The sequence below is a fragment of the Rhinoraja longicauda genome, chromosome 28 (assembly GCF_053455715.1).
Source record: "Rhinoraja longicauda isolate Sanriku21f chromosome 28, sRhiLon1.1, whole genome shotgun sequence".
Classification (NCBI taxonomy): domain Eukaryota; kingdom Metazoa; phylum Chordata; class Chondrichthyes; order Rajiformes; family Arhynchobatidae; genus Rhinoraja; species Rhinoraja longicauda.
The window spans coordinates 491,232-517,130 of NC_135980.1; the positions used below are offsets into that span (position 1 = coordinate 491,232).

General features: G+C 44.3%; 1 protein-coding gene across 1 annotated transcript; it reads right to left on the reverse strand.

Annotated features, from left to right (window-relative positions):
* Positions 1-4,472: 4,472 nt before the first annotated feature.
* Positions 4,473-4,853, reverse strand: LOC144607335 (histone H2B 3-like). The gene has a single exon (XM_078424087.1). It carries the CDS (start codon positions 4,851-4,853, stop codon positions 4,473-4,475), a length of 381 nt encoding a protein of 126 aa, XP_078280213.1.
* Positions 4,854-25,899: the final 21,046 nt, after the last annotated feature.

Below are 25,899 nucleotides of genomic sequence, written 5' to 3' on the forward strand. Positions count from 1 at the left end.
AGTAAATGATGTATTTACAGGCTTTAACACCGGGACATCTGTGGTCAACGCTCTAGATACCGTGGAGCTGCAAACCCAGATTAACAGATTAAAGTCGCAGTTAAAGGGCATCCTCACGGATGAGAACAAGGTCGTTGGGTCCGAGCTGCATGAGGACCAGGCAATGACACTACACCTGCGCGAGATAATTGCCGAGCTGGAAAGGCATGCCGGACGGTGAATGCACTGATTAGGGAAGATCGGAACGCGTCCGATCAGGCAGCGCAAAATGAGGTATGCGTACTGTATGGGGCATGGTTGCTGGGCGAGGGCCGCAGCAACCTCGAGGACCTAAAGGGAGGATTGGTCCCATCCTGGATCAGTAACAAGCACCTACAGGCGCTGCTACCCTTTCAGAATGCGCTCACCCCGTGCCAGCTCAGGTTAGCGTCGGAGGCATACCCTGTTCCCGTAGATTGTGGCCAGTCAAACCACACAGTCATGGGAATAGTGCTGCGGATGCCAGTGTTGGGCAAGACGACAAGGCCCGCACCAGTGTACAGGGTGGAGAACATTGGAGTCATTCAGGGGGGAGCCCATATTCCTATGCAGCGGTCCCATCGCACGTCATCCGCTGGGAGCAGTCGATGATGGGTACTGACCTCTCGGGGTGTCGGAGCCGGGGAGCACATATCATATTGTGTCCTCAGCACTTGAATGCCTTTTCGGAACAGCAATGCGGGTTCAGGACTGCTGGCGCGAAGCCTATGAATTGTACCATGGAGGCAATGGCACAGAGCCATGTGCCCCCACAGGTGGCATACATAGGGGATGGTACCTATTGTATTACCACTGCAGCGCAGTACTATCGACACGGACAGCACGGTTCGTGTCCGGTAAGAGACAGCAGCTTCTGTTTTAAACCCAGGGCAGAGGTTCAAGTGGCACAGCAGCGAATTGTCCCCATTCCTGAACCCTCCACGGTTCACCTAACTGTACAGGAAAACTTCACCGACCTGCAGCGATTTGTAGCGCATTTCGGGTACGCCATTCCCCTTCTTCCCGAACATCTCACAACCCTGTTAAAGGCAGTCGCCGTGTCGCAAAGACACTTTTACACCCTGGAGCAAAAGACCGTAGAGATAGGGTCCGAAATATTAGACATCGTGATCCCACCATGGTGGGACCTGTTCACCAATATCGAGGTCCCGTCTTGGGTTAGGATAGCGTCACACGCATTAGTTGTGATACAAGCAGGGATAGTCTTATATTTGATATGCGTAAAATGTAAAAGAGGGCAGCACCTCAATAACCGAGTACATCAAGGGGAATGGAGAGACCGTTACGTGCGGGTGGGCGAGCAGGACCCAGCCGCAAGCTGCTAGGAGGACGTGCCCCTCCGCACCGAGTAGACTGTGTTTTTATATTGTCCTCTTCGAAGTTGTATAAACTGTGTTGTATTTTCCTCTTCGAATTTGTATCAAGAGTGATTGTGAAGGAATGTAAAAAAATGTATCGTTTTGCTGTTGTGTTGTTTTCATGTCCTACATTAAAGCGGACACCAGTAGGAGGATGGCGGAGGCATCGGCCTGGGACAAGGTGTAGGTGTATATGTCTGACATGAAAATGTACATACTTGTAATATAGTTTTGCCCGGGACACGGGCAGTAAAGGTCAGCCTAAGATGAGGACTGTACGTTCGCAATGAAACACTAGTTTAGTTAAAACCTCAGGGGTCTGGATATGGAGAATCGGGAAAACATTGCTCAACCACATTATTTAATGGATTCGATAAGCTGGGGTTATGCAAATCAACAGGAGGGACTGTAAGATTTGAGAAGTTTTCCCTCATTTGGAAAGCAACACCAAACCAAAGAGCTGCAGTTTGGACATTTTAAACGAGAGACTGGGGCTGATAGCGGAGAAAGGCTGCGGTCAGATTAACAAAGGATGTCACAATCCGTGGGTCCTAAAATGGCCGCAGGACCTCGTGACCAGCCACAAAAAGTAAAAACCTTACAACCCAGTCTCTAGGTTTCTGCAAAGCCACGGCCAGGACAAAGGATGGGTATTGGCCATGCAGAAACCTACGAAACCAGGTCGGAGTCCAGACACTGGGGCGCTGACATCAGCATACTCACAATGCCCCAAGCCGACCTAAACAGTTCATCTCGTTGAGGGGGCACAATAGCCCATAGAAAACTACCTGGTAGGTGATGGGAAACCAGTTAACACCCATCACCTCACAACGAAATACCAATTAACACCGTCTGGCCATCCCCGGTATCCCCGAACATAAGGCAGATCAGAAGAAAACTCATACATATCTTTTTGAACAAAGAGATTCCAAGATCTGGCGGGAGATAGGACGGGTCAGAAATAGTATAACTGGCCACTACTTTTGAGTCAAGAAGTTAAGTCAAGAAGAGAGTCAGAAGGAAGTCAAACGAATGCAGGAGGAAGAAACGACAGGTAAGAAGAACGGATGCAAGAGAGAGGAACAGGCACGCAACTCGAGAAGAAATACTGCAAAACGAACAGCCAGTAACCCCAGTAACAGCCCCATGGTGAGCATGTACTCCAAATCCTGCATATCCTGGACATAGTTTAGTGCAGAGGGGAGGGTGGTTGTTAATAAACGTTGGGTGTGTATTGAAATATGTGTTGGTCAATGTTGCGATGCGTCGTACGTTCCCCATCTTACAGTCGTGTATATGTCTTGTAGAACTGTGTGTTTAAGAATTCATAAGTAAAAGGTATTCGTGTATATGTCTTGTGGAACTGTGTGTTTTGTGATTAATAAGTCAAAGGTATTCATGTGATTCAATATGTGTTTAATAGGTATGTCATATAGCAATGTATAAATATTCATGGACAATAGTCCCAAGCGCTGAATAAAAGCCTTTTCATTTAAACCCTGGTTTTCAAATCTGGTCTGGTGGAATTTTTCTGCACTATAAACGCTCCTGCACCTAAGTCCAGTGTCTAGAACCGTAAGGGGTGAGTGGGTCGAACCCACTCAAGTAACTACCAGTGTGCGCGGCCTGGTCAAGGGATCAGAGCAAGGCATGGGGACCTTAGGTCGGGCGAAAGCTCGGCGCTGAAACCCCTTACAATATTCATGTGCCATGTTAATGAGTCGCCGTTCAATATAAACCGAGAATGCTGGTAATAAAGGCTGGCGCGATTCGGGTAACTAATGTGTGAGTGTACTTCTTCTTTATGCCGTACGGAACATAACAAACTATACAGTAGAGACAAGAAACCTAGCGGGTCAGGCAGCATCTTAGAAAAGCGTGGATGGTGTCCTTTCTGGTCGAGAACCTTCTTGAACCTGCACTAGTTTCATTCACCAGTTTGTGAAGAGAAACCCATCCACAACATGCAGCTATTTATACACTGACCATCCATGGACACTCAGAAACAGTTTATTCTTATTTCGATTTGTAACCAATTGAAATAAATGTTGTGAACAACATTCCCATAAATTCTCAGGATGTTAATTTAGACTTAAAGATAATGGTAAAACTCAGATGTGTATATTTATGTATATTAGACTTTCTTTGCAAGTTAACCGTTTTTCAAATGTCAGTTATGTGTGGAGGTGACGTTTCGGGTCGGGACCCTTCTTCAGGCTGAGTCGGGGAAATGGAAACAAGAGAAAAAGACAGTGATATAGAGATACCCAACAAATGAATGAAGGATATGCAGAAAAGTAACGATGATAAATAAAACAGGATATTGTTAGCTGTGAGCGAGGTGAAAACGAGTTACAGATAATAAAACTCACCAGGACGACATTTAAATTAGTACAATGACTAGGGTGGGGGAGAGACGGAGGGAAAGGGGATGCAAGGGTTACTTGAAGTTAGAGAAATCAATATTCATACTGCTGGGTTGTAAGCTGCCCGAGCAAAATATGAGATGCTGTTCCTCCAATTTACGTTTGGCCTCACTCTGACATTAGAGGAGGCTGAGGATAGAAGAGCCAGTGAGGGATTGGGAAGGAGAATTTAAGTGCTTGGCAACTGGGAGATCAGGTAGGCTCAGGCAGACCGAGCGAAGGTGTTCAGCGAAACGATCACCCAGTCTGTTTGTTCTCGCCTTTAAGGGTCCACATCTTGAACAAATGGTACAGTGGATGAGATTAGGGGAGATGCAAGTGAACCTCTGCCTGACCTGAAAGGACTGTCGGGGTCACTGGACAAAGTCGAGGGAGGAGGTACAGGGAGAGGTATTTCATGTCCTTGATGTAGGGGGGAGTATTTGGGTAAGAAGGAGATGAATTAACCAGGGAGTTGTGGAGGGAACTGTCTCTACGGATGGCAGAAAAGGGTGGAGATGGGAGTCTGATACTAGTACTCATGAAATTTTATTTCACGAGATCCTGACCGCTTTGTTAACCACAAAAAATAAAGCGTTGGTCGGCCTTTCGTGTTTTTCTAAGTGGCTCTGAAAAGAGCCTTTGGATTGTGTTGTGGTGAAGCAGGTCTTTATTTGCAGCTGGTGTATTTGGTGACCGCTTTTGTTCCTTCAGAAATAGCGTGCTTGGACAGTTCGCCAGGCAATAGAAGGCGTATGGAGGTCTGGATCTCCCGAGAGGAGATGGTCTGCCGTTTGCTGTACCGGATAAGACGGGAAGCCTCGGAGGCGATGCGCTCGAAGATGTCGTCGACGAAAGAGTTGATGATACTCATGGCTGAGGAAGCGATGCCCGTATCTGGGTGAACCTGCTTCAGCACTTTGTAGATGTAAATACCGTAGCTCTGCCTCCTTATTTTTCTACGTTTCTTTTCACCTTTATGGTTCTTCTTCGCGGCTGCTTTCTTTGCCACTTTTTTCGATGCTCTGCCCTTTGATACCAATTCAGGCATGGTCGAAGATGGTCATTGCGCGGAAAGTGAGGCGTGTGCGTTCTTTAATAGGTGACCGTATGCAAATGAGGAATCACAAAGTGAAGGATTCCTATTGGTGAGCAGGCTCTGGGTTTGTCGAATCCAGTGCGAGCTGAGCAATAATTGGCGCCATTTCAATCGGCAACCTCCGCAGTATTTCATGCAAATATCAACGGCGAGAGACATTGAATCCACGTGACCGCTATTCAGACACTTTCTGCCACATTCATGGCGCTCTGCATTGCCTCCAGCCCCCCATGAAAAGTTATAATTGTTGTATTTGCTGGGGAATTTATCAATCCCGCTGAAGAAAACTTAAAGGGAAACAGATCCAAATGTTACAGATGCTGGAAAGTGAAATAGCATATAACGAAAAATACTGGGAATTTTCAGCAGGCGAGGCTACATCTGTGCGGATTGAATCAAGCCGAATGTTTCAAGTCGATGGGCTGACGCGCTCAGTGCTTCCAATATTTTCTGTTTCTAATTCCAAAACGTCGCCGCCGCTCATCCCCTTGGCAATGGTAGGATGACAGTGAGAAGCTCGAGGAAAGATGCCTGCAGCCCCGCACAGCCAGCAAATCCATCTCGTGGTTCTCTCAAACGTTCGCTCTTTGTACGAGCCGTACAAAAGTCGGGCGTTTGCACCCGGGGAGGAGCTTTAATTATACGACGAAGACTGCAAATGCAATTTATCTTGCAAGATTATACAGGCCGCTTATGAATAACCCTCTCCGGGTTTTCAAAATTGGAATGTAATTAATTAATTTAACAACTCAACCATCAGTTTTTTTAAAAAAACAGCCTTTCCTGCGTGCACGTTGTTCAGTATCATACCGTTCAGGAATGTTGTTTTCTCCCCTCTACTTTTTTCATTCTGTTCCAAATTTTAAACCACTCAACTGCAGACATGTCCATTCTCTCCATCCTTCTCCGATTAAAACATAATTAATTTTAAACTTTTCATCGTTCTAATGGAAGATTGAAATATTCACTGACTTTCTTTCTCCACAAGGACTGTTGAGTATTCGCAACATGTCTGAATTTTACTTCAGATGTCCAGCACCTGCAGACATGGGTTTATTTTTGCTTTTGGTTTGACTGTGGTTTACTTCCTCAGAGAATGTATACATTTTGTGTTAGAACAGAGAGCAGCACATCACAGGAGTGCATTGTTTATGCCATACATGATATCAAGTTAAACTAATTGCATTTGCATGTACATGATCAAAATCTCTATTCACTGCATTTTTACATGCCTATCTAAAAGCCTTTTAAATACTGCTATCGAAACAGCCTCCAGCTTTTCTTAAAGCGAATGTGCAAACTGCAGGGTCAGAATTGTATCTGGGTCATTGGGAACTGTGAGGTACCTCAATAGCTGCTCCATCACACCACAGATCTTGGCAAATACATAGAAGTATTCTGATGCTGTAGGCAGCTAAACCTGGACTTCAAGCACAGCCTGATAATGAGAGCAACATCAACACTGTCAGTGTGGAACATCTACAGGACATAATGCAGTTACTTGTTTGGTTTATTCCAGCAGCACCTCCCAAAGCTAAGACTGCTACCACCAAGAAGGACCAGGGTAGCTGGAACAGAAGAATAACACCACATGCAGGCTTCCTTCTCAGTCATGCACCATCCTGACTCAGAAGCATTGCTGATTCTCATTCACCAGTGTGTCCAAATACTAGAACACCCTCCCCACCAGGGTAGACAGTAGTAGCCTTTTTTGAGGATGGAAATGTACAAGATTAGAGGACAGAGGCTTATGTTGAAAGGGGCAATGTTTGAAATAAATGTTCAGAGCAAGAATTTGACAGAGAGCAGTGGCTGCCTGGAACATGAGGCCAGGGGTGTTGATGGAGGCAGATACAATAGTAGTCTTTAAGATGCTTCTCAGTTTAGTTTAGTGTCACGTGCACAGTGTACAGGTACAGTGAAAAGCTTTTGTTGTGTGCTAACCAGGCTGTATCTCAGAACATTGAGCTGCCAGTCCTGCCCCTCTCTTAACCAAGTTTTAGTAATGGCTACAATGTCCCAGCCGCACGTACCTATCTATGCCCTAAGCTGATCTGCCTTACCTGTCAGGCGCCTTGCATTAAAATACATGCAGTTTAAATGAACCATCCTTCCTCACTCTCCGCCTTTCTCCTGCCTATTCTGTCCTCCAACATTTCTCTCACCACTTCTAACCTCTCACCTGCCTCTGTCCTGTATGAGATCCCACCCCCCCTGCCAATTTAGATTAAACCCACCCGTATAGCATTAGCGAACCTGCCTGTCAGGATGTTGGTACCCATCCAGTTAAGGTGCAACCCGTCCCTTTTATAAAGGTCAACCCTGCCCCAGAGGAGATCTCAATGATGCAGAAACCTAAATCCCTGCTCCCTCAGCCACACATTCATCTCCCCTATTCTGACCCTCAGGTATCTGAAGCAAACCAAAGATAATTATCCTGGTGGTAAACTGTGGTCTCCTGCACTCCACATTTAATTCCCCACCTTTTCTCTATAATCTCGGTGTGACCAAAGCACTGTAGGTCCTGGAAGCTCTCGTTTTCCCAGATGGTCCTGAGGTCATCCAGCTGCTGCTCCAGTTCCCACATGCATTATGGAAAGGTGGAGCATACAATGCTCCATTGTTGACTGTAGAAAAGGTGATAACAAGGGGATACAAACAATGAAAATAATCAGGATGACAATGAAACTAGTCGGATGATCAGGGCAGTTGAGGGATGGAGAGAGAGGGAATGCAAGGGTTATTTTAAATGAGAGAAATCCATATTCCTACCGCTGGGTTGTAAACTGCCTCAGCAAAATATGAGGTGCTGTGCGTCCAATTTGCATTTGGCCACACTCTGACAGTGGAGGAGGCCCAAGACAGAAAGGTCAGTATGGGAATGGGAAGTGGAGGTAAAATGTTTGGCATCTGAGTAAGATGAGGTCTATCCTCTACTCCCAATACCCCCGTCTCCACCTCAATTCATTGCTTTGTCATACTTTTAAGATGTTCATTAGCTCCAAAGCAGTAATGCAGACTATCTGCAAAATTCCTTATTATTTTTCCCTGTTCCCTCGTCTTCACGTTTCCTCCCTGGTAAAAATTGTGTCTCCACTAGTAGATGTGCCCCTTATACTTTGAGGGGAATTATTCTCTCCCTAGTTAGTCTTTTGTTTGGTTAAAATACCCTGAAAATCTATTTTCTTCTTTATCTTCTCTGCAAAAGATTGCTCACACCCCTATTGCTCACACCCTCCTGTACATCACCTAGCTGTCCTGTACATCACCTAGTCACCTACTGGGGGCTGACTTGGTCCCAGCTGTCTGTACCTGACCATTCCTCCTTCCTTCTTTTCTAACCAGAGGCTCCATACTTTTGGTCACCCAGCATTGCATCCTCCTACTGGCCTTGCCTTTTACTCCAACAGGAAGATGCACATCTTGAATGATCACTACCTCACCAACCAGATGACTCTTTTCCCTCAAACAAAAAACCCCAACCAATATTTCTATGCTTCTGTTTAATACCATCAACAGTCACTTTGCTGCAATTTGTAACTTCAGCTCATGGAGCAGTCTTTCCCTTTTCCATAACTATTTTAACACAAAAAGAACTATGGTCACTGGCCCCAAAGTGTCTCCCCACTGACACCTGTCACTTGCCCAATTTCACAAGAATAGGAAAACTTTGGAGGGATATGGGCCAAACATGGCCAAATGGGCCTATCGTAATTGGAAGAGTTCCCTACTACATAGCCTTCCATCACTGCCAGGTGGGTAGTTGTGGCAGAGACTTCAACAGCATTTTAAAGACATTTGGACAGGTACATGGAGATGAATGATTTAACAGTATATCAACCAAAGTGGGTAGATGGGATGAGTGTAGATGAGGCATCTTGCTCGGCAAAAGCAAGTTGCGCTGAATGACTGGTTTCCATGCTATATTACTGTGTGGTTCTATGACCTGTTCAAACAGTATGAGAGGACAGAACAAAATCGGGGCAAGAGGAGATGTTCACAAGTTTTGAGTAGAATTAGGCTATTTGACCCATCGAGTCCACTCTGCCATTCAATCATGGCTGATCGCTGTATCCGAATCCTATTTTCCTGCCTTCTCCCCATAACCCTTGACACCCGTTCTAATCAAGAATTTGTCTATCTCTAGCTTAAAAATATCCACTGACGTGATCTCCACAGCTCGCAGTGGCAATGAGTTACACAGGTTAACTACCCTCTGACTAAAGAAATTCCTCCTCACCTCCTTTCTGAAAGAGCGCCCTTTAATTCTGAGGCTGTGATCTCTGGTGCTAAACTCTCCCACCAGTGGAAACATCCTTTCCACACCCACTCAATGCCTTTCATTTGTTCTGTATGTTTCAATGAGGTCCCCCCTCAACCTTCTAAACTCCAGCGAGTAAAGGCCCAATGCTGTCAAACGCTCACCCACTCATTCCTGGAATAATTCTTGTAAACCTTCAGAATTCCTGGAACCATTCTTGTAACCCTCTCCAGAGCCAGCACATCCTTCCTCAGATGTGGGACCCAAATTTGCTCACCACTCGACCCCTCAAGTCTACCGCATCATTTAATATTGTCATGGATGATCTACCCTGGAACTCATCTCTGGAACTACCCTGGAACTCATGCTAGTTCTCCATTGCCTTTAATTCCTTGATTGACTTCTTTAAGTTAAAACAAAATCTCCATCTTGTTTAAATACTCTCGCCTCCAGAGATTCAACACTGCATGAAAAAATGTCATCCGGCCATTCTCCACACACATGTAGGTTGACACGCTACGACATGTTTCCCGAGGAAACATTTAAATCCATTGTGCACCTACAGTTCCTTTAATGGTCCAATAAACAACTTAATTTAATTGGATGTGCAAAATGGAACCTGAAGTAAAATCAGATACCGTTAGAAATACTCGGCGGGTCAGAAGCCGTCGAAGAAAGAGAAAGTATCATAAAAAACTGGAGTAACTCAGCGGAACAGAGAAAGAGAAAGTGTCAACTTCTCGGATTGATACCATATGCTAATTAAGGATAGATAAGATCTTCATATCATATCATATCATATATATACAGCCGGAAACAGGCCTTTTCGGCCCTCCAAGTCCGTGCCGCCCAGCGATCCCCGCACATTAACACTATCCTACACCCACTAGGGACACTTTTTACATTTACCCAGCCAATTAACCTACATACCTGTACGTCTTCCCGCTGCTCCTCTTCCAGCTCGCTCAACACCGTCCTTTCTCTTTCCTCATCGCCCTCTTCTTGTCCCGCCGGCCGGCCGGTCGGCGATCCTTCTGCGTCTCGGCCTTGCTCTCCTGCCTCCCTTCCTGGCCACGTTTCTCCTTCTCCCGCCGGCTGGCAAGATGTCTTCCCAGCTGCTTCTTGCTTTTAGGGGCTTGGCAGGCCTCCTCCCGGTTCCTCTTCCTTCGCCGGATCCTCCAGCTTCTTCCTCATTTTCTACAACACAAAAATTGGCTTTTGGTGGATTTTTCAAGGTAAGAATGTACCTGTTGCATGTAGTAAACAGTGTAAGCTGGTTGGTAGTATATGCGGTAAGCTGCCATGTCCTCCAGACGGGTTGATCAACTCCATGCGTCACGCACTTTGACCTTATGTGCAATCCCCCTATATTTTAGTTTATAAATGTAGCATGGAAACAGGCCCTGCGCCCCATCGACTATCGGTCAACCGTTGTCCCACTTTGTCATCAATTCCATACACATTGGGGTAATTTAAAGTGTGATTATTTTACAAATACAGGAAGTGGTGGCGCTGCGCAGCAGCTGCGGCTCACCTGCAGTCCGTTTGTCTTTTTGTGGTTTTTGTCTTAATTGTAGTGTTTGGATGTGATGTAGTGTTTTTTTGTGGTTGTGTACTGTGTGTGTGTGGGGGGGGAGGGGGAAACGATAAAAAGATGTCTCTTCCAAACGGAGACGCGACCTTTTTTCTGGATCGTATCTCCCTTCACGCTGTGGCCTACCATCGGCCAAACACCTGGAGCTGGCGGCCTCCAGCTAGGACCACCTGGGGCTTTGTTTCCCAGAACCCGCGGACCGGACTGTACTCGCCACCTGCGGAGCTGGCTGTCTTTGGAGGCTGTGGTGGCACTGCGAGTGCAGCTGCGACTTGCCTTCGGAGGTTTCAGAGGCTTCGGCCGCAGGCCCTGTGGACATTGGAAGCTCGCAGGTTCCTAGGTGGGGGCCGACTTCGGGAGCTCCGGCAGTGTCTTCGTCCGCCCCGAATTGCAGGGCTTGGGTCAGCCTGCTGTGGACTAGGCCGTGGGATTTTTCACCGCCCGGCGGGGGCTTCAATGTCGAGAGCCCCGACCACCCCGACGTGGTAAGTGCGACCGCCTGACCGCGGGAGAAGACAGCAGGGAAGAGAAAGACATTCTGGCCTTCTATCACAGTGAGGAGGGACTGGAGGAGAATCACTGTGATGGATATTTTTTGTTTCATGTTGGTTTTATTGCTTTCTTTCTATTGCCTCTCATTGTTGACTGTGGGTAGCGTAATAAAGGCTATTCTATTCTATTCTAAATCCACACGTCTTTCTGATGTGGGAGGGAGACGGGAGGCCCGGTGATTTTACGTTGTCACAGGGAAAATGGGCAGCACTCGAGATCAGGATCGGACCAGTGTCTTTGGCTGCTGCACGGTGTACTGAAATCCACTGTGCAGCCTGTTAACACGTTATTTTAAATGTTTCTGTGAAGAAAAGACGAATATTATTTTTAAATAATGCAAAAAATCATAATTGAAAGGAGTGCAGGGTCTGAGCAATGAGGATAGGTTGGGCAGGTGAGGACTTTATTTCTTGGAGCGCAGGAAGTTGAGAGGTAATTTTATGGAGGTGCACAAGATCATGTGGGGAATATTATGGTAGAGCCACTGTATTTTACATAGAATAGGACAATCAACAACCATGGGACAAATGTTTAAGGTGAGAGGGGATTGACTCAATATGTACCTGGGGGGCAACCTTTTGACACAGAGCATAGTGGATATACGGAACAAGCTGCCAGAGGAGGAAGCTGAAGGAGATACTTGAACAACATGATTGCGATTGCAATCTGGAGCTCACTGCCTGAGGCAGTGGTGGAGGCAGAGACTCTCACAAAGTTTAATTATCTCGACAACCTGTTAAATCACCAAGGAAGAGAATGACATAGACTAAAGGCTCATAAATGTAGTTCACTCTATTGTGAAGTGATTTCAGAATCTTACAAAGTTTTGGAAGATGATAACCACTGTCTCCAGAGCCAACTGTTTCCAAACTGCGGAATATAACGCTCTTGAGTTTATAATGGTGCTTGACTGGTAGATATTTGGGACAAATTAACGTTACTCCTATTGATAACCAAATTTACTTCTAGTTCATTTGTTAAAACGTTATCAGCAGTATAATACATTTTCCAGTAAGCCCAATGAGAATCAGGGGATCGGAAAATTGACAAGCCTGTTGTACCCCGGCTCCATCTGCAAATCCACCCACATTCATGGTGTTCTGGACCTCAACCCTGACTGCAACCACACACAATGCTTGCACTCTGGATCACCCGGCTCACATAATGACTGAGCCGGATGTTGGACTATCAGGATCACCAAACAAATGGTGTTATCATGTTTGATGGGCTGAGTGTTTTGAGGTCAATTAGTCTCTGTTTCTTTGCTATTACTAATTTCCATTATTTCCTTGTGTACACATGTCCTTGGCTCTCCTAAATCTTTGCAATTTATCTGTAGAAACAATTGCAGAGATCATATTTTAAATTGATAATTGAAATTTTAAAGGAATATTCTTTAAATAAACGATTAACATTAGTTTGCCAGGATGTTCCATTAAACATACAATGTCAGAAGATGGTGTGCACATGCTGGAAGAGATCCTGCTGCAAGGGTCGAATTTTACCATGATTAACAAGGAAGATATAAAAACAGCCTTCAGGTGGACAAGATGAACAAATGGACAGTAAGATCACAGGTGGAGTACAACGTGGAAAAATGAGAGGAAAAGTATTTTTCAATAACAAACAAGAAATGTTGATGCTCAAATGGATATGGAAATGAAACAAAGAAGATGCAGCCCACAGTTAAGATGGTTAATAGTATTGTAAGCGGTTTTGAGTGCAGAAATAAAGATGTCTTCCTGCTGTGATATGGGACATTGGTGGGACCATATCTGATTACTGTATGTAAAGCTGGACTACTATTCTAAAAGGTTTCAAGGTCAATTTATTGTCACATGTACTAATTAAAGTACAGTGAAATTTGAGGTACCATACTGCCATACTAAGTGAAAAGCAACAACACACAACCACATAAAAGTTAACATAAACATTCATTACTGCCATACTAAGTGAAAAGCAACAAGACACACAACCACATAAAAGTTAACATAAACATTCATCCCAGCGGATTCCACATTCCTCACTGTGATGGAAGGCAACAAAGTTCAAACTTCTTCCTCTTGTTCTCCCGCGGTTGGAGCAGTCAAACCATCCGCAGTCGGGGCGATCAAAGCCCCCGCAGCCGTTGATCGAAGTCCCTGTTGATCGAAACTCCCGCGTCGGGGCGGTTGAAACTCTCTCCGCAGCATGGAGCTCCCGAGTTGGCCTCTTCTTACCAGAGACCACAGTCTTCACGATGTTAAAGTTCACAGGCTTCAATCCCTGGCAAAGGGATCGCAAGCTCTGTGAAGTTAAAGTCCTGCAGACTCTTGCGGCTTGGAGCGCACGTTGGTCTCCAGGAAAGGCCATGCCATTCCACGATGTTAGGCCACAGTGGGAACGGAGATACGATACGGAAAAAAAATTGCATCTCCGTTGAGGTAAGATATTGAAAAATAGTTTCCCTCAACCTCCCACATAAAACATACCAAGGAACACTAAAACATACTTTTTAACACACACTAAAAATAACAAAAGAAGAAAGGACAGACAGACAGTTGGCGAGGCATCCACAGCTGGTGGCGTGGTGTTGCTATAAAGGGAGTGCAGCAAAGATTCTTAAGACTGATTCCTGGGATGGGTGCGACTGCAATATGAGAAGAGTGTGAGTAGTGAGCCGCTATCCAGGTCCACCGCTGATTTTCTGGCAACTGATGGTCTGGAACCTTCATTAATCCTGACAACATTATGAAAATGCACTGTGGAGGAACGGATGTTTGTGGAGGCAATGCTGTGAATCACTTATGGGATAAGAGCCAACCTGGGCTCACCAAAATCACTATTCAGTTCATTTTATGAATATAAAGTACTTCAACGAATATTAGATGATAGTGGTAGCAGACGCATGTGTCTGTTTGTGTAGAATCAAATGGGTGTCACAGAATAATTGCACATGTTGGATAACTGACTTGCATTTCTATCATGTTTTGTGGTACAAAACTTGGGATAATGCAGTTTAGGTTTCACCGACTTGCACCGGTTACCCCATCCATTTTGCAGCTGTTAAAAGAGACTTTCGGTTATTTTTAGTCCGATTGTCAGCCCAAAGAAATTTGGGTGTGCTCACTGTGAATGCGCCGGGCCGAATGGATGTTCTTGGGCATGGCGGTGACTCACTTGGTGTGGATGGTTCACAGGTTGGTGTCCTGTGGCACAGGGTGTTGTGGTAAACGCAGCACAAACATGAGGGTAGCAGTGTGCTACATACAGCAAATTGTTTACTTGCTAGTTTTACTTCAAAATCACTTTCCATTCCAATAACTTAACCAGACGTTGACCACTTATGATATTGCAATTCCTTGGTTTTTCTTAACATTTTCTTGTTACAACGAGATCTGGGTGTCCTAGTGCATCAGTCACTAAAAGGAAGCATGCAGGTACAGCAGGCAGTGAAGAAAGCCAATGGAATGTTGGCCTTCATAACAAGAGGAGTTGAGTATAGGAGCAAAGAGGTCCTTCTGCAGTTGTACCAGGGCCCTAGTGAGACCGCACCTGGAGTACCTGTGCAGTTTTGGTCTCCAAATTTGAAGAAGGATATTCTTGCTAATGTGGGTGTTCAGCGTAGGTTTACTAGGTTAATTCCCGGAATGACGGGAATGTCATATGTTGAAAGACTGGAGTGACTAGGCTTGTATACACTGGAATTTAGACGGATGAGAGGGGATCCTATTGAAACATATAAGATTATTAAGGGGTTGGACATGTTAGAGGCAGGAAACATGTTCTCAATGTTGGGGAGTCCAGAACAAGGGGCCACAGTTTAAGAATAAGGGGTAGGCCATTTAGAACGGAGATGATGAAAAACTTTTTCAGTCAGGGAATTGTAAATAGACAATAGGTGCAGGAGGAGGCCATTCGGCCCTTCAAGCCAGCACCGCCATTCAATGTGATCATGGCTGATCATTCTCAATCAGTACCCCGTTCCTGCCTTCTCCCCATACCCCCTATCCTTAAGAGCTCTATCTAGCTCTCTCTTGAATGCATTCAGAGAATTGGCCTCCACTGCCTTCTGAGGCAGAGAATTCCACAGATTCACAACTCTCTGACTGAAAAAGTTTTTCCTCATCTCAGTTCTAAATGGCCTACCCCTTATTCTTAAACTGTGGCCCCTTGTTCTGGACTCCCCCAACATTGGGAACATGTTTCCTGGCCTCTAACGTGTCCAACCCCTTAATAATCTTATACGTTTCGATAAGATCTCCTCTCATCCTTCTAAATTCCAGTGTATACAAGCCTACATATACAAGCAGATGTTCAATGATGGTGGTCTTCCCCTTGGTGAGGCCTTCCGCATTCAGCTGCAGCAGGGTGATGCCATCCGGTTCGACATCCGTAGGTGCCCGGGTTGGTGCCAAGCTGCAGTGACTGAGGAAGCATTTGGGCTGCAAGCTGTTGTTGTTTGTTCGTTATTTCTGCTTCCTCTGTCCCTCTCCCCTGTACATCAACTTCATCGACTTTGAGAAAGCGTTTGACAGCTTTGACAGGACAACACTATGGAGCCTAATGGACCATTATGGAATTCCCACCAAGATCATAAACTTAATCAAGAACTCATATGATGGAACCTCATGCAAAGTTATGCATGCAGGCCAGCTCTCCCAGAGCTTTAGTGTCAAGACGAACATCAAGCAGGGATGTCTACTGTCACCATTCCTGTTCCTCCTGGCAATTGACTGGATCATGATGGAAACAACTGAAGGGAAAAGAAATGGAATTCAGTGTACAATGTGGGAACAGCTAGATGACCTTGACTTAGCAGACAACATAGCTCTCCTTTTACATACACAGATACAAATGCAAGAGAAGACGGACAGACAAGCTGCAACAAAACTTGGTCTTACACCCAATACAGCAAGTCAAGTCAAGTCAAGTCAAGGTTATTTGTCACATGCACATACATGATGTGCAGTGAAATGAAAGTGGCAATGCCTGCGGATTGTGCACAAAAAAGAATTACAGTTACAGCATATAAATAAAAGTTAATACAGAGAAGACAAAATTTAATCCCTGGAGTTATAAAGGTTAACAGTCCTGATGGCCTGTGGGAAGAAACTACGTCTCATCCTCTCCATTTTCACAGCGTGACAGCGGAGGCGCTTGCCTGACTGTAGCATCTGGAACAGTCTGTTGCTGGGGAGGTAGGGGTCCCTCATAATCTTGCTTGCTCTCGATCTACACCTCCTGATGTATAGGTCCTGCAGGGCGACGAGTGTAGTTCCCATGGTGCGTTCTGCCGAACGCACTACTCTCTGCAGGGCCTTCCTGTCCTGGGCAGAGCTGTTCCCAAACCAGACTGTAATGTTGCCGGACAGGATGCTCTCTACAGCCCCAGAGTAGAAGCAATGAAGGATCCTCAGAGACACTCTGAATTTCCTCAGCTGTCTAAGGTGGTAAAGGCGCTACTTTGCCTTCCCCACCAGTGCGGCAATGTGCATTGCCCATGTCAGATCCTCTTTGATGTGGACTCCCAAGTATTTGAAACTGCTCACTCTATCCACAATAGACCCATTTATCTCCAGTGGCGTGTACGTCTTTGGATGTTGAGCCCTTCTAAAGTCCACAATCAGCTCCTTAGTTTTTTTGACATTCAAGAGGAGGTTGCTGTCCTGACACCAGAGTGCCAGATCAGCCACCTCCTCCCGGTAGGCCTTCTCATCGTTGTCGGAGATCCAGCCCACCACCACAGTGTCATCAGCAAACTTGATGATGGAGTTTGAGCTGAACCTGGCCACACAGTCATGTGTGTATAGGGAGTACAGTAGGAGGCTAAGGACGCAACCCTGGGGGGATCCTATGTTCAGGGTGAGGGGGCTATATGCGTGTTCTCCCATCCTGACCACTTGGGGCCTGGCAGTGAGAAAGTCCAGGACCCAGGCACACAGAGGTGTGCTAAGCCCCAGTTCCAGCAGCTTCTCAGCCAGTCTGCTGGGGACTATTGTATTGAAAGCTGAACTAAAGTCAATGAACAACATCCTCACATGGCCCCCCTTGCTGTCTAGATGAGAGAGAGCGGTGTGTAGAACCTAGGAGACCACATCATCCGTGGACCTGTTCGGACGGTATGCGAACTGTAGTGGGTCCATGTTGCGAGGAAGGAGGGCACAGATGTGCTTCTTGATTAGTCTCTCGAAGCATTTCATGACAACCGAGGTGAGGGCCACCGGTCGGTAGTCATTTAAACACGCTGGAGAGGCATTCTTTGGCACCGGTAAAGAATCTTTGAAGCATGCAGGGACCACGAACTTTGCCAAGGAGAGGTTAAATATTGTGGTGAGCACTGGAGCAAGCTGAGTAGCACAAGACTTTAGTACTCGCCCAGATATACCATCAGGGCCTCCAGCTTTCCTCGTGTTCACACGCGTCAGAGCGTGTGGACACAGGTGATGAAGATCCACTCCAAAACCAGCAGCTCTATCCTCATGCACTGCCCTGGAGAAGGTAGAAACATTCACATACCTAGGCAGTGTTGTAGACACCACCGGAGGGGCAGATGCAGTCATAAAAAGCAGAATCAATAAGGCTAGGGTTTAACATGCTCAGAAAGATCTGGAGCTCAAAATACATCTCAATCAACACCAAAATACGCATCTTTAATTTAAATGTTAAGTAGGTAATGCTGTATGGATCAGAGATATGGAAAACAACAAAACACACACAAACAGGCTGCAAACATTCATTAACACCGCCTCAGGAGAATACTAAACATCTGGAGGAGAGACAAAGTAAGCAATGTGGACCTGTGGAAAAGAACAAGCCAGGATCCTATTGACTTACAAATTCGAAAGAGAAAATGTTGGATTGGACACACCCTCAGAAAACCTGCCACAAACTGTCTACAGAGAGACTTGGGCCTTTTGGAAGGGTGGGCTGAAAGATGGCAGATGGAGTTTAATGCTGATAAGTGTGAGGTGCTGCATTTTGGTAGGACAAATCAAAATAGGACGTACAGGGTAAATGGTAGGGAATTGAGGAATGCAGTGGAACAGAGGGATCTGGGAATAACTGTGCATTGTTCCCTGAAGGTGGAATCTCATGTGGATAGGGTGGTGAAGAAGGCGTTTGGTATGCTTGCCTTTATAAATCAGAGCATCGAGTATAGAAGTTGGGATGTAATGTTGAAATTGTACAGGGCATTGGTGAGGCCGAATCTGGAGTATGGTGTGCAGTTCTGGTCGCCAAATTATAGGAAGGATGTCGACAAAATGGAGAGGGTACAGAGGAGATTTACTAGAATGTTGCCTGGGTTTCAGCACTTAGGCTACAGAGAGAGGTTGAACAGGTTGGGTCTTTATTCTTTGGAGCGTAGAAGGTTGAGGGGGGACTTGATAGAGGTTTTTAAAATTTTGAGAGGGACGGACAGAGTTGACGTGGGTAGGCTTTTCCCTTTGAGAGTGGGGAAGATTCCAACAAGGGGACATAGCTTCAGAATTGAGGGACAAAGGTTTAGGGGTAACATGAGGGGGAACTTCTTTACTCAGAGGGTTGTGGCTGTATGGAATGGGCTTCCGGTGGAAGTGGTGGAGGCTGGCTCGATTTTATTATTTAAGAGTAAATTGGATAGGTATATGGATAGGAGGGGATTGGAGGGTTATGGTCTGAGTGCAGGTAGATGAGACTAGGTCAGGGAGAATGGTCGGCGTGGACTGGTAGGGCCGGACAGGCCTGTTTCCATGCTGTAGTTGTTATATGTTATATGTTATATGTTAAACATCACCCGGAAAGTCCTGAAATGGACCCCCCAAGGAAAAAGGAAAAGAGGTCGCCCCAGGAACAGCTGGAGAAGAGGTGTCCAAGCAGAAATGTTTGGGAGTGGGCTCAACTGGGGAGATCTTGAAAGAACCGCCAACAACCGAGTGAGTTGGAGGACATTTGTCAATGGCCTATGCTCCCCAAAGGAGCAAAGGGCTTAAGAAGAAGAAAATTACATTATGGGTCTATCTTCATGCTGATCATCGCTGTAATACAATGTTTCTGACCACTTTGTCCTCAAGGGGACTCTGAATGAGGTTATCATGTTATGATAAAAGGAGGGAATGTAGAGGAGGATGGGAGTTTAATAGTTAATGTGTACAGATTGCATGCTGCGTGTGGTGAGCCTGTTTTATTTACTTAGAGTTGCTAGCTGAAGCATAACAGGTTGTTTTGCATAACTGCAGAGGGTGTTGTGACTAAATGAGAAAGACCTCGATACCAAGTAGTACTGCAAAGAACAACAAGTCTATTCTGGAAAATAAGAACTGGTGCAGAAATGTGCTGATTGTGTGATTAGCTGGACCCGTTAGTACTCATCTATAAATATACTGCCGGTGCACATAATAATTGAGTGGGACAGCGAAAAGCTGCAAGAATGTGGCCACACTTGCAGTGACTCTCCCACTCCCGCTAGCGTAATAAGTTTGTGTCTTTACTGTCAGTGTCTGACGGTGTTTGTTATTTCAGACCGCGGACGGGCTTTAACACAAAGAACATTAGATGATGGTGGTAGCTGATGCAAGTGTCTGTTTGTGTATAATTGAATGGGAGTTGCAGATTCATTGCACATGTTAGATAACTGACTTGTATTTTATCAGATTTTGTGGTACCAAACATGGGATAAGGCCGTTTAGGTTTCACTGCATTGCAGTTGGATCACCCCATGCATTTTGCAGCTGTTAAGAGACTTTGGGTTATTTTGAGTTAAATATCGTGACCCAACAAAATTCAATTGCGCTTTCCACGAACCCTTGGGCATGGTGGATGGTTCGCAGGTTGGTGTCCTGTGGCACAGGGCATTGTGGTAAAGGCAATACAAACATTAGGGTAGCAGTATATTACACACCCCAAATTATCTACTTGCCAATTTTACTTGAAAACCACTTTCCATTCAAATGACAACCAGACTTTGACCATAGTTATTCATTAGCACTCGTTTATGATAATCCAATTCCTTGCTTTTTCTTTACAGACATTTTTCGTGTCACTGTCTTGCAGATTTTTCATGTGCTATTTATATATAATTAATGTTTGTGTGTGTTTATCTGGGTTCATGTGCCCGTGATCCTGCTGCAAATAAGATTTTATTTGTCCCTGTACCTCAACAAAAAAGTTGATTTGACTTCACTTAAATAACATTATCATCGCATGGACTTCCAATGTTCACAGAAAGGGTTTTACATTATTTGTAATTTTATAGTGCAGAGACAGCTAATCAACTGTTGAAGAGAAGAAAGTGATTGCAAAGCAATAATTTGCTGCAGCCAATTTAACCCTGCCAGCTAAGCTTTGAATGTTGGTGACCTTGTCCAGGGTTACCTCACTGCTTTCTATTAAATGAAATTATTTAAATAAAAAATAACTAAACAATTGAACTATCATATCATATCATATATCTACAGCCGGAAACAGGCCTTTTCGGCCCTCCAAGTCCGTGCCGCCCAGTGATCCCCGTACATTAACACTATCCTACACCCACTAGGGACAATTTTTTTTTACATTTACCCAGCCAATTAACCTACATACCTGTACGTCTTTGGAGTGTGGGAGGAAACCGAAGATCTCGGAGAAAACCCACGCAGGTCACGGGGAGAACGTACAAACTCCTTACAGTGCAGCACCCGTAGTCAGGATCGAACCTGTGTCTCCGGCGCTGCATTCGCTGTAAAGCAGCAACTCTACCGCTGCGCCACCGTGCCGCCACCGTGCCGAACTGTGATGTTACCCTTCAAGATCTTGTGACAGAAAAAAAATATAGATATGAATTAAGAACTTTCTCAAGCTTGCAATGTATTCAGAATTGTACAAAATACAATTTTAAATATAGCTTCCAGCGTAGCAGGAAAAAAATATCCTAAAGTCAATCAAATATTCAGATTCAAATTGTCCCAATAAACAGTCTTCAGGATATTTAAGGTCATTCAATATTTCTGAATTTGATGGTTTCATTTGCAGGTTTGAAAATTCAAACCCGCCAACGGCCAACAGTAAACCTTGTTGAGTAACCCGACATCTCATTTGCAGAGACGGATCGAAATCTGCCTGAAAACTGCAGAGTCACAGCCAATGAAAAAGCTATATCCTTGCCACATTTCAACCAATGAAATTAAAGGATGCCGATGACGATTGTTTAGATGCTCCAATAGCACAGCGTCCCACAGATGGTCAGAGATACATTTGGACGGTGTGTGTTCAGACATCGTGGGAAAATGTCCTGAGTTTGAAACAATGCAGAAATAACGACACCACGGATTAATTCTCAGCGTCATATTTCAGTTTGTTACTGAACGCCATGCTCGTGCATTTTCTCGTTTAATTTTATTTAAATTACGGCGCTACTAATTCAACCCACGTTTCGGATACTTACATTGGGTTAAGTTTATTTTAATAGGGAGGCTACCAGTAACCCTTTTCCAGTGCCCTCAGTCTGTATGAATTTGAATTACCCCCTCAGGTGATGTTGATGTCCTCCACCACTACTCTGAGCAAGCTACAGACTACGTCCAATCTCTGCGTTCGGCCTCTTGGAGCAGCGCCTGATCCATTGTCCCTTTCCCTTTGTCCTAATTATTGTACTCGAGTTTGGCTTGATTTTATTTATCTATAGTTTTATATGACTTGACTGATGGCATGCACAACAAAGTATTTCATTGAACATAATAATAAAACCAAACCATTTTGGCTCATGTGTTCAAAATCTCCCATTAAATTATTTGCATTGTCAATCACAATTTCAAAAAAAGATGCTAATGCAATAAAGAGGGGAAGGTTCGGATAGTGTCCAATGCTATTCAATTCGAACCAATCTAGATTTTAAAACTACTTTTTTTTAAAAGAGTTTCTCCATAATAAGAAACAAGCTTATCACGTTGCTATCGGATTAGCGCTCTCAAAGTGACAAGAATGCTGAGTTCCCTTGATCACTACGAATTAAAAAGAAAAGGAACTCACCTGTTCTCACCTGTTCAGTACTGCCTTCAACCACTGAAGGTCACCTCATCTTCTGTCTCCTTTCTCTGTTCGTTTACATATTTATCTATTTATTCACTTCCCTATGTTCTCTAAATCCCTGTAAAGCGTCTTTGAGTATATGAAAAGCGCTATATAAATGTAATGCATTATTATTATTATTATTATATTAAAACGCACCGAGAATAAAGAGATTGGTGAACGGACTGTTACAATATATCAGGCAAACATGCCCAACATCAAGTTATGCTGTTGCCCAAGAAAAACTTTGAAATTCTTTCTGTCTGAGTTATTTTCGCGCTGTTTAATATTGCTTTCAATCATTTTTGATTACCAGAACGGTGAAGGGGGGGGGGGGGGGGGGGTACGGCGACAGGACAAACAAGCATAAGCGTATATCGTAATAAGCGGGTGGTTAACATTGACTCCATAAATAATTTTACACAGGCAGAAATCACCGTATCTCCTGCCGACACTGTGAATTCTTGCCCAAAGCTCCCATTTCATGTCGCAAAACGAATTAAATTCCCCTTTCTCAATGTCAAATGGCAATTTTCTAAAAGGTATTGTAAACTATTGAATAATCATTAGGGTGTAACTTCTGAGTTAAATGACATCAGGCAAGATAAATCCCCGATAGAACAATTTATTCACAAAATGCTGGAGTAACTCAGCAGGTCAGGCAGCATCTCGAGACCTCTCGACCCGAAACGTCACCCATTCCTTCTCTCCCGAGATGCTGCCTGACCTGCTGAGTTACTCCAGCATTTTGTGAATAAATCGATTTGTACCAGCTTCTGCAGTTATTTTCTTATACCCCGATAGGACAACTTGGTTGAAATTAAATTTATGGTATTTTTAAAAAGTGCAGCCTTTTGAATGAAAATGCTTTATTTGGAAGACTATTGTGTTGATGGAACTGGGATCTCACGGTTTTAAAATTGTGACATTTAAAAACGTTTTTGCGCGACTTTTGAAAATACGAATATTATCCTGATTACAGGTAGCGATTGTGCATTGACTCAATGAATTTGCATAAAGTTCTTTCTTTATGGATTCAACAACAACCAATCAAGGGGTTGCTTTTCGACCAATGAGCTAACAACCACCAATCAAAAGTTGCAATTGCATTCAAAGACATTTCCACACAATCACAAGCTGATCTAAAGATGGAGATGCGATAAGCACCGATGAGAACGTGGTCTTTCGTGTAATACTGCTGATGTTTTTATGTGAAAGCTGAAGCAATTTACGGAAAGATCCATAACACATAAGATGGAGGAGCAGAATTAATCCATTCAACCTATCGAGTCTACTCCGCCATTCAATTATGGTTGGTCTCCCTTCTCTCCCCATTCGACTGTCTTTTCACCCTAATCTTTGACGTTCTTCCTAATCAAGAACCTATCAATCTCTGCCTTAAAAATATCCAGTCTTATCCTCCACAGCAATGAATTATGCAGATTTGGCGCTTGTAGCTAAATAAATATATCCTTATTTCCTTTTTAAAGTTTTGTAATTTTGTTTTGAGGCTGTGCCTTCTGGTTCTAAAATTTCCTATTGCTAGAAACATCTTCTCCACTACTTTTTCTAAGCTTTTCATTATCAAGAGGTTTCAGTGCGAACCTCAACATCATTCTAAACACCAGCAACTACAGGCCCAGAGCCTTCAAATGCTCCTCATAAGTTAACCAATCATCTCTCGGTTCATTCTGGTAAACCACCTCTGGACCCTCTCCAAAACCAGCAGTTAACAGGGCCCAAAACTGCTCACTTCTCATAAAATTACAAATGTGGCCTCACCAACGCATGATAAAGCCTCAGCATTACATCCTTGCTTTTATATTCTATTCTCATCAAATTGAATACTAACATTGCGTCTGCCTTTCTTATCACTGACTCAACCTGTATATTAAATTTTGGGGAATTCTGCCCCATCACTACACAATTTCCTTTATACCACTGATTTCTCAATCCTCAACCAATTTACAAAGTATACTTCACTTTTATTCTTCCTACCAAAGTGCATGACCATACATGTTGCTACATGTTATTCCATTTTCCCCACTTCTTTTCCCATTCTCCCAACCTGTCCAAATCATTCTGCAGCCTCCCTGCTTCCTCAACATCTCCATCTATCTTCGAGATATTGGCAAACTTGGCCACAAAGCTATCAATTAGGGAAGCACAATGTTGTTGCAATAGTTGCTGCCTTACAGCGCTAGAGACCCAGGTTTGATCCTCATTATAGACGATGAGTCTGTTCTGCCTATCATGCTTGTGCTACCTCTTAGTTTAGTTGAGTTCAGAGAAACATTGTGCAAACAGACCTTTGGGCCCATCGAACCAGTAATCACCTTTAATCATTAAATCATCCACACTAGGGACATTTTTTTCATGGATGTCAATTAACCTACAAACCTGCATGCCTATGAAATGTGGGAGGAATCCGGGACACCCAGAGAAAACTCATGCGGTCACATAGAGAATGAACAAACTCTGTACAGACAGCACTCATAATCAGGATTGAAACTGGGAATCTGGCGCTCTGAGGCAGCATCTCTACTGCTTCACCACTGTGCCACCCCACTCTGCCCCCCCCCCGCCCGCCACTTTGAACCACCTATCCCATTAATTCCGCCCTTTCCCCTTTCCACCCAACTGCAAATTCTCCAGTTTACAGCTTTATCGCAAATCCATTTTGAAGGGTGTAAATGAATATTCATCTACCTTTTGCATTTGTTTATGTCTATGATGCTATTACATTAAATCATAGCAAGGAAGTCATTTTGATGTGGTATGTCTTACTTGGGAGGTTTCTCAAGTAAATCATACCACATCAAAATGACTTCCTTGCTATGATTTAATGTACTAGCATCATAGACATATACAAAGTGGAAAAAGGACCTCCAGCCTAACTCATCCATACTGACCATGATACCCCATCTCAGCTGATCACATTTTACCATGTTTTGCCCAAATCTCTCTTTATCTTTCTAATCCATGGACCTGGCAAATTTGTTCCAGAGATGACTTGTGCAAGAGGGAAGGGTTGCATCTGAACTTGAGCAGGAAATTAGAATGGCAAAAAAGGGCCATAAAATATATTTGGTGATTTGGATTATTGGAAATCTCAATGCTTTTTCTACCTGCATTAAAAACAAGTGGATATCCTGGAAGAAGGTAGGATCGCTCAAGGATAAATTATAAATTTCTACTTGAAGTCAGGGGATGTAGCCACATTTTGAAATGAGTACTTTACAACAGTGAGATCAGTTAGTGAGAGGAATGAACGGAGATTGTGGAAGCTTTCATGATAATCTCTGCATCTTCCATAGCTCCAGATGAGGTCTGGAGGTCTGTAGAGTGGCCAAGGTTGGTGCTTTGTACAAGAGGGGAAGTAGAGAGAGTAGAGCTGTAAGCCTCTTATGTGATAGAAAAGGTATTAGATATGATTCTTCAGGATAGGATTTACTCCCATTTGGAAGGCAATCGGTTGAGTATGGACAGTCCCTAGTCCCTAGTGTAAAATTGTCCCTAATGTGTAGGATAGTGCTAGTGCAATGATGACTGGTTGGCGTGGACTTGGTTGTCCGAAGGGCTTGTTT

Excerpts from the sequence above, each read along its gene's own strand:
- LOC144607335 (XM_078424087.1), bottom strand. The coding sequence starts at position 4,853 with ATGCCTGAATTGGTATCAAAGGGCAGAGCATCGAAAAAAGTGGCAAAG.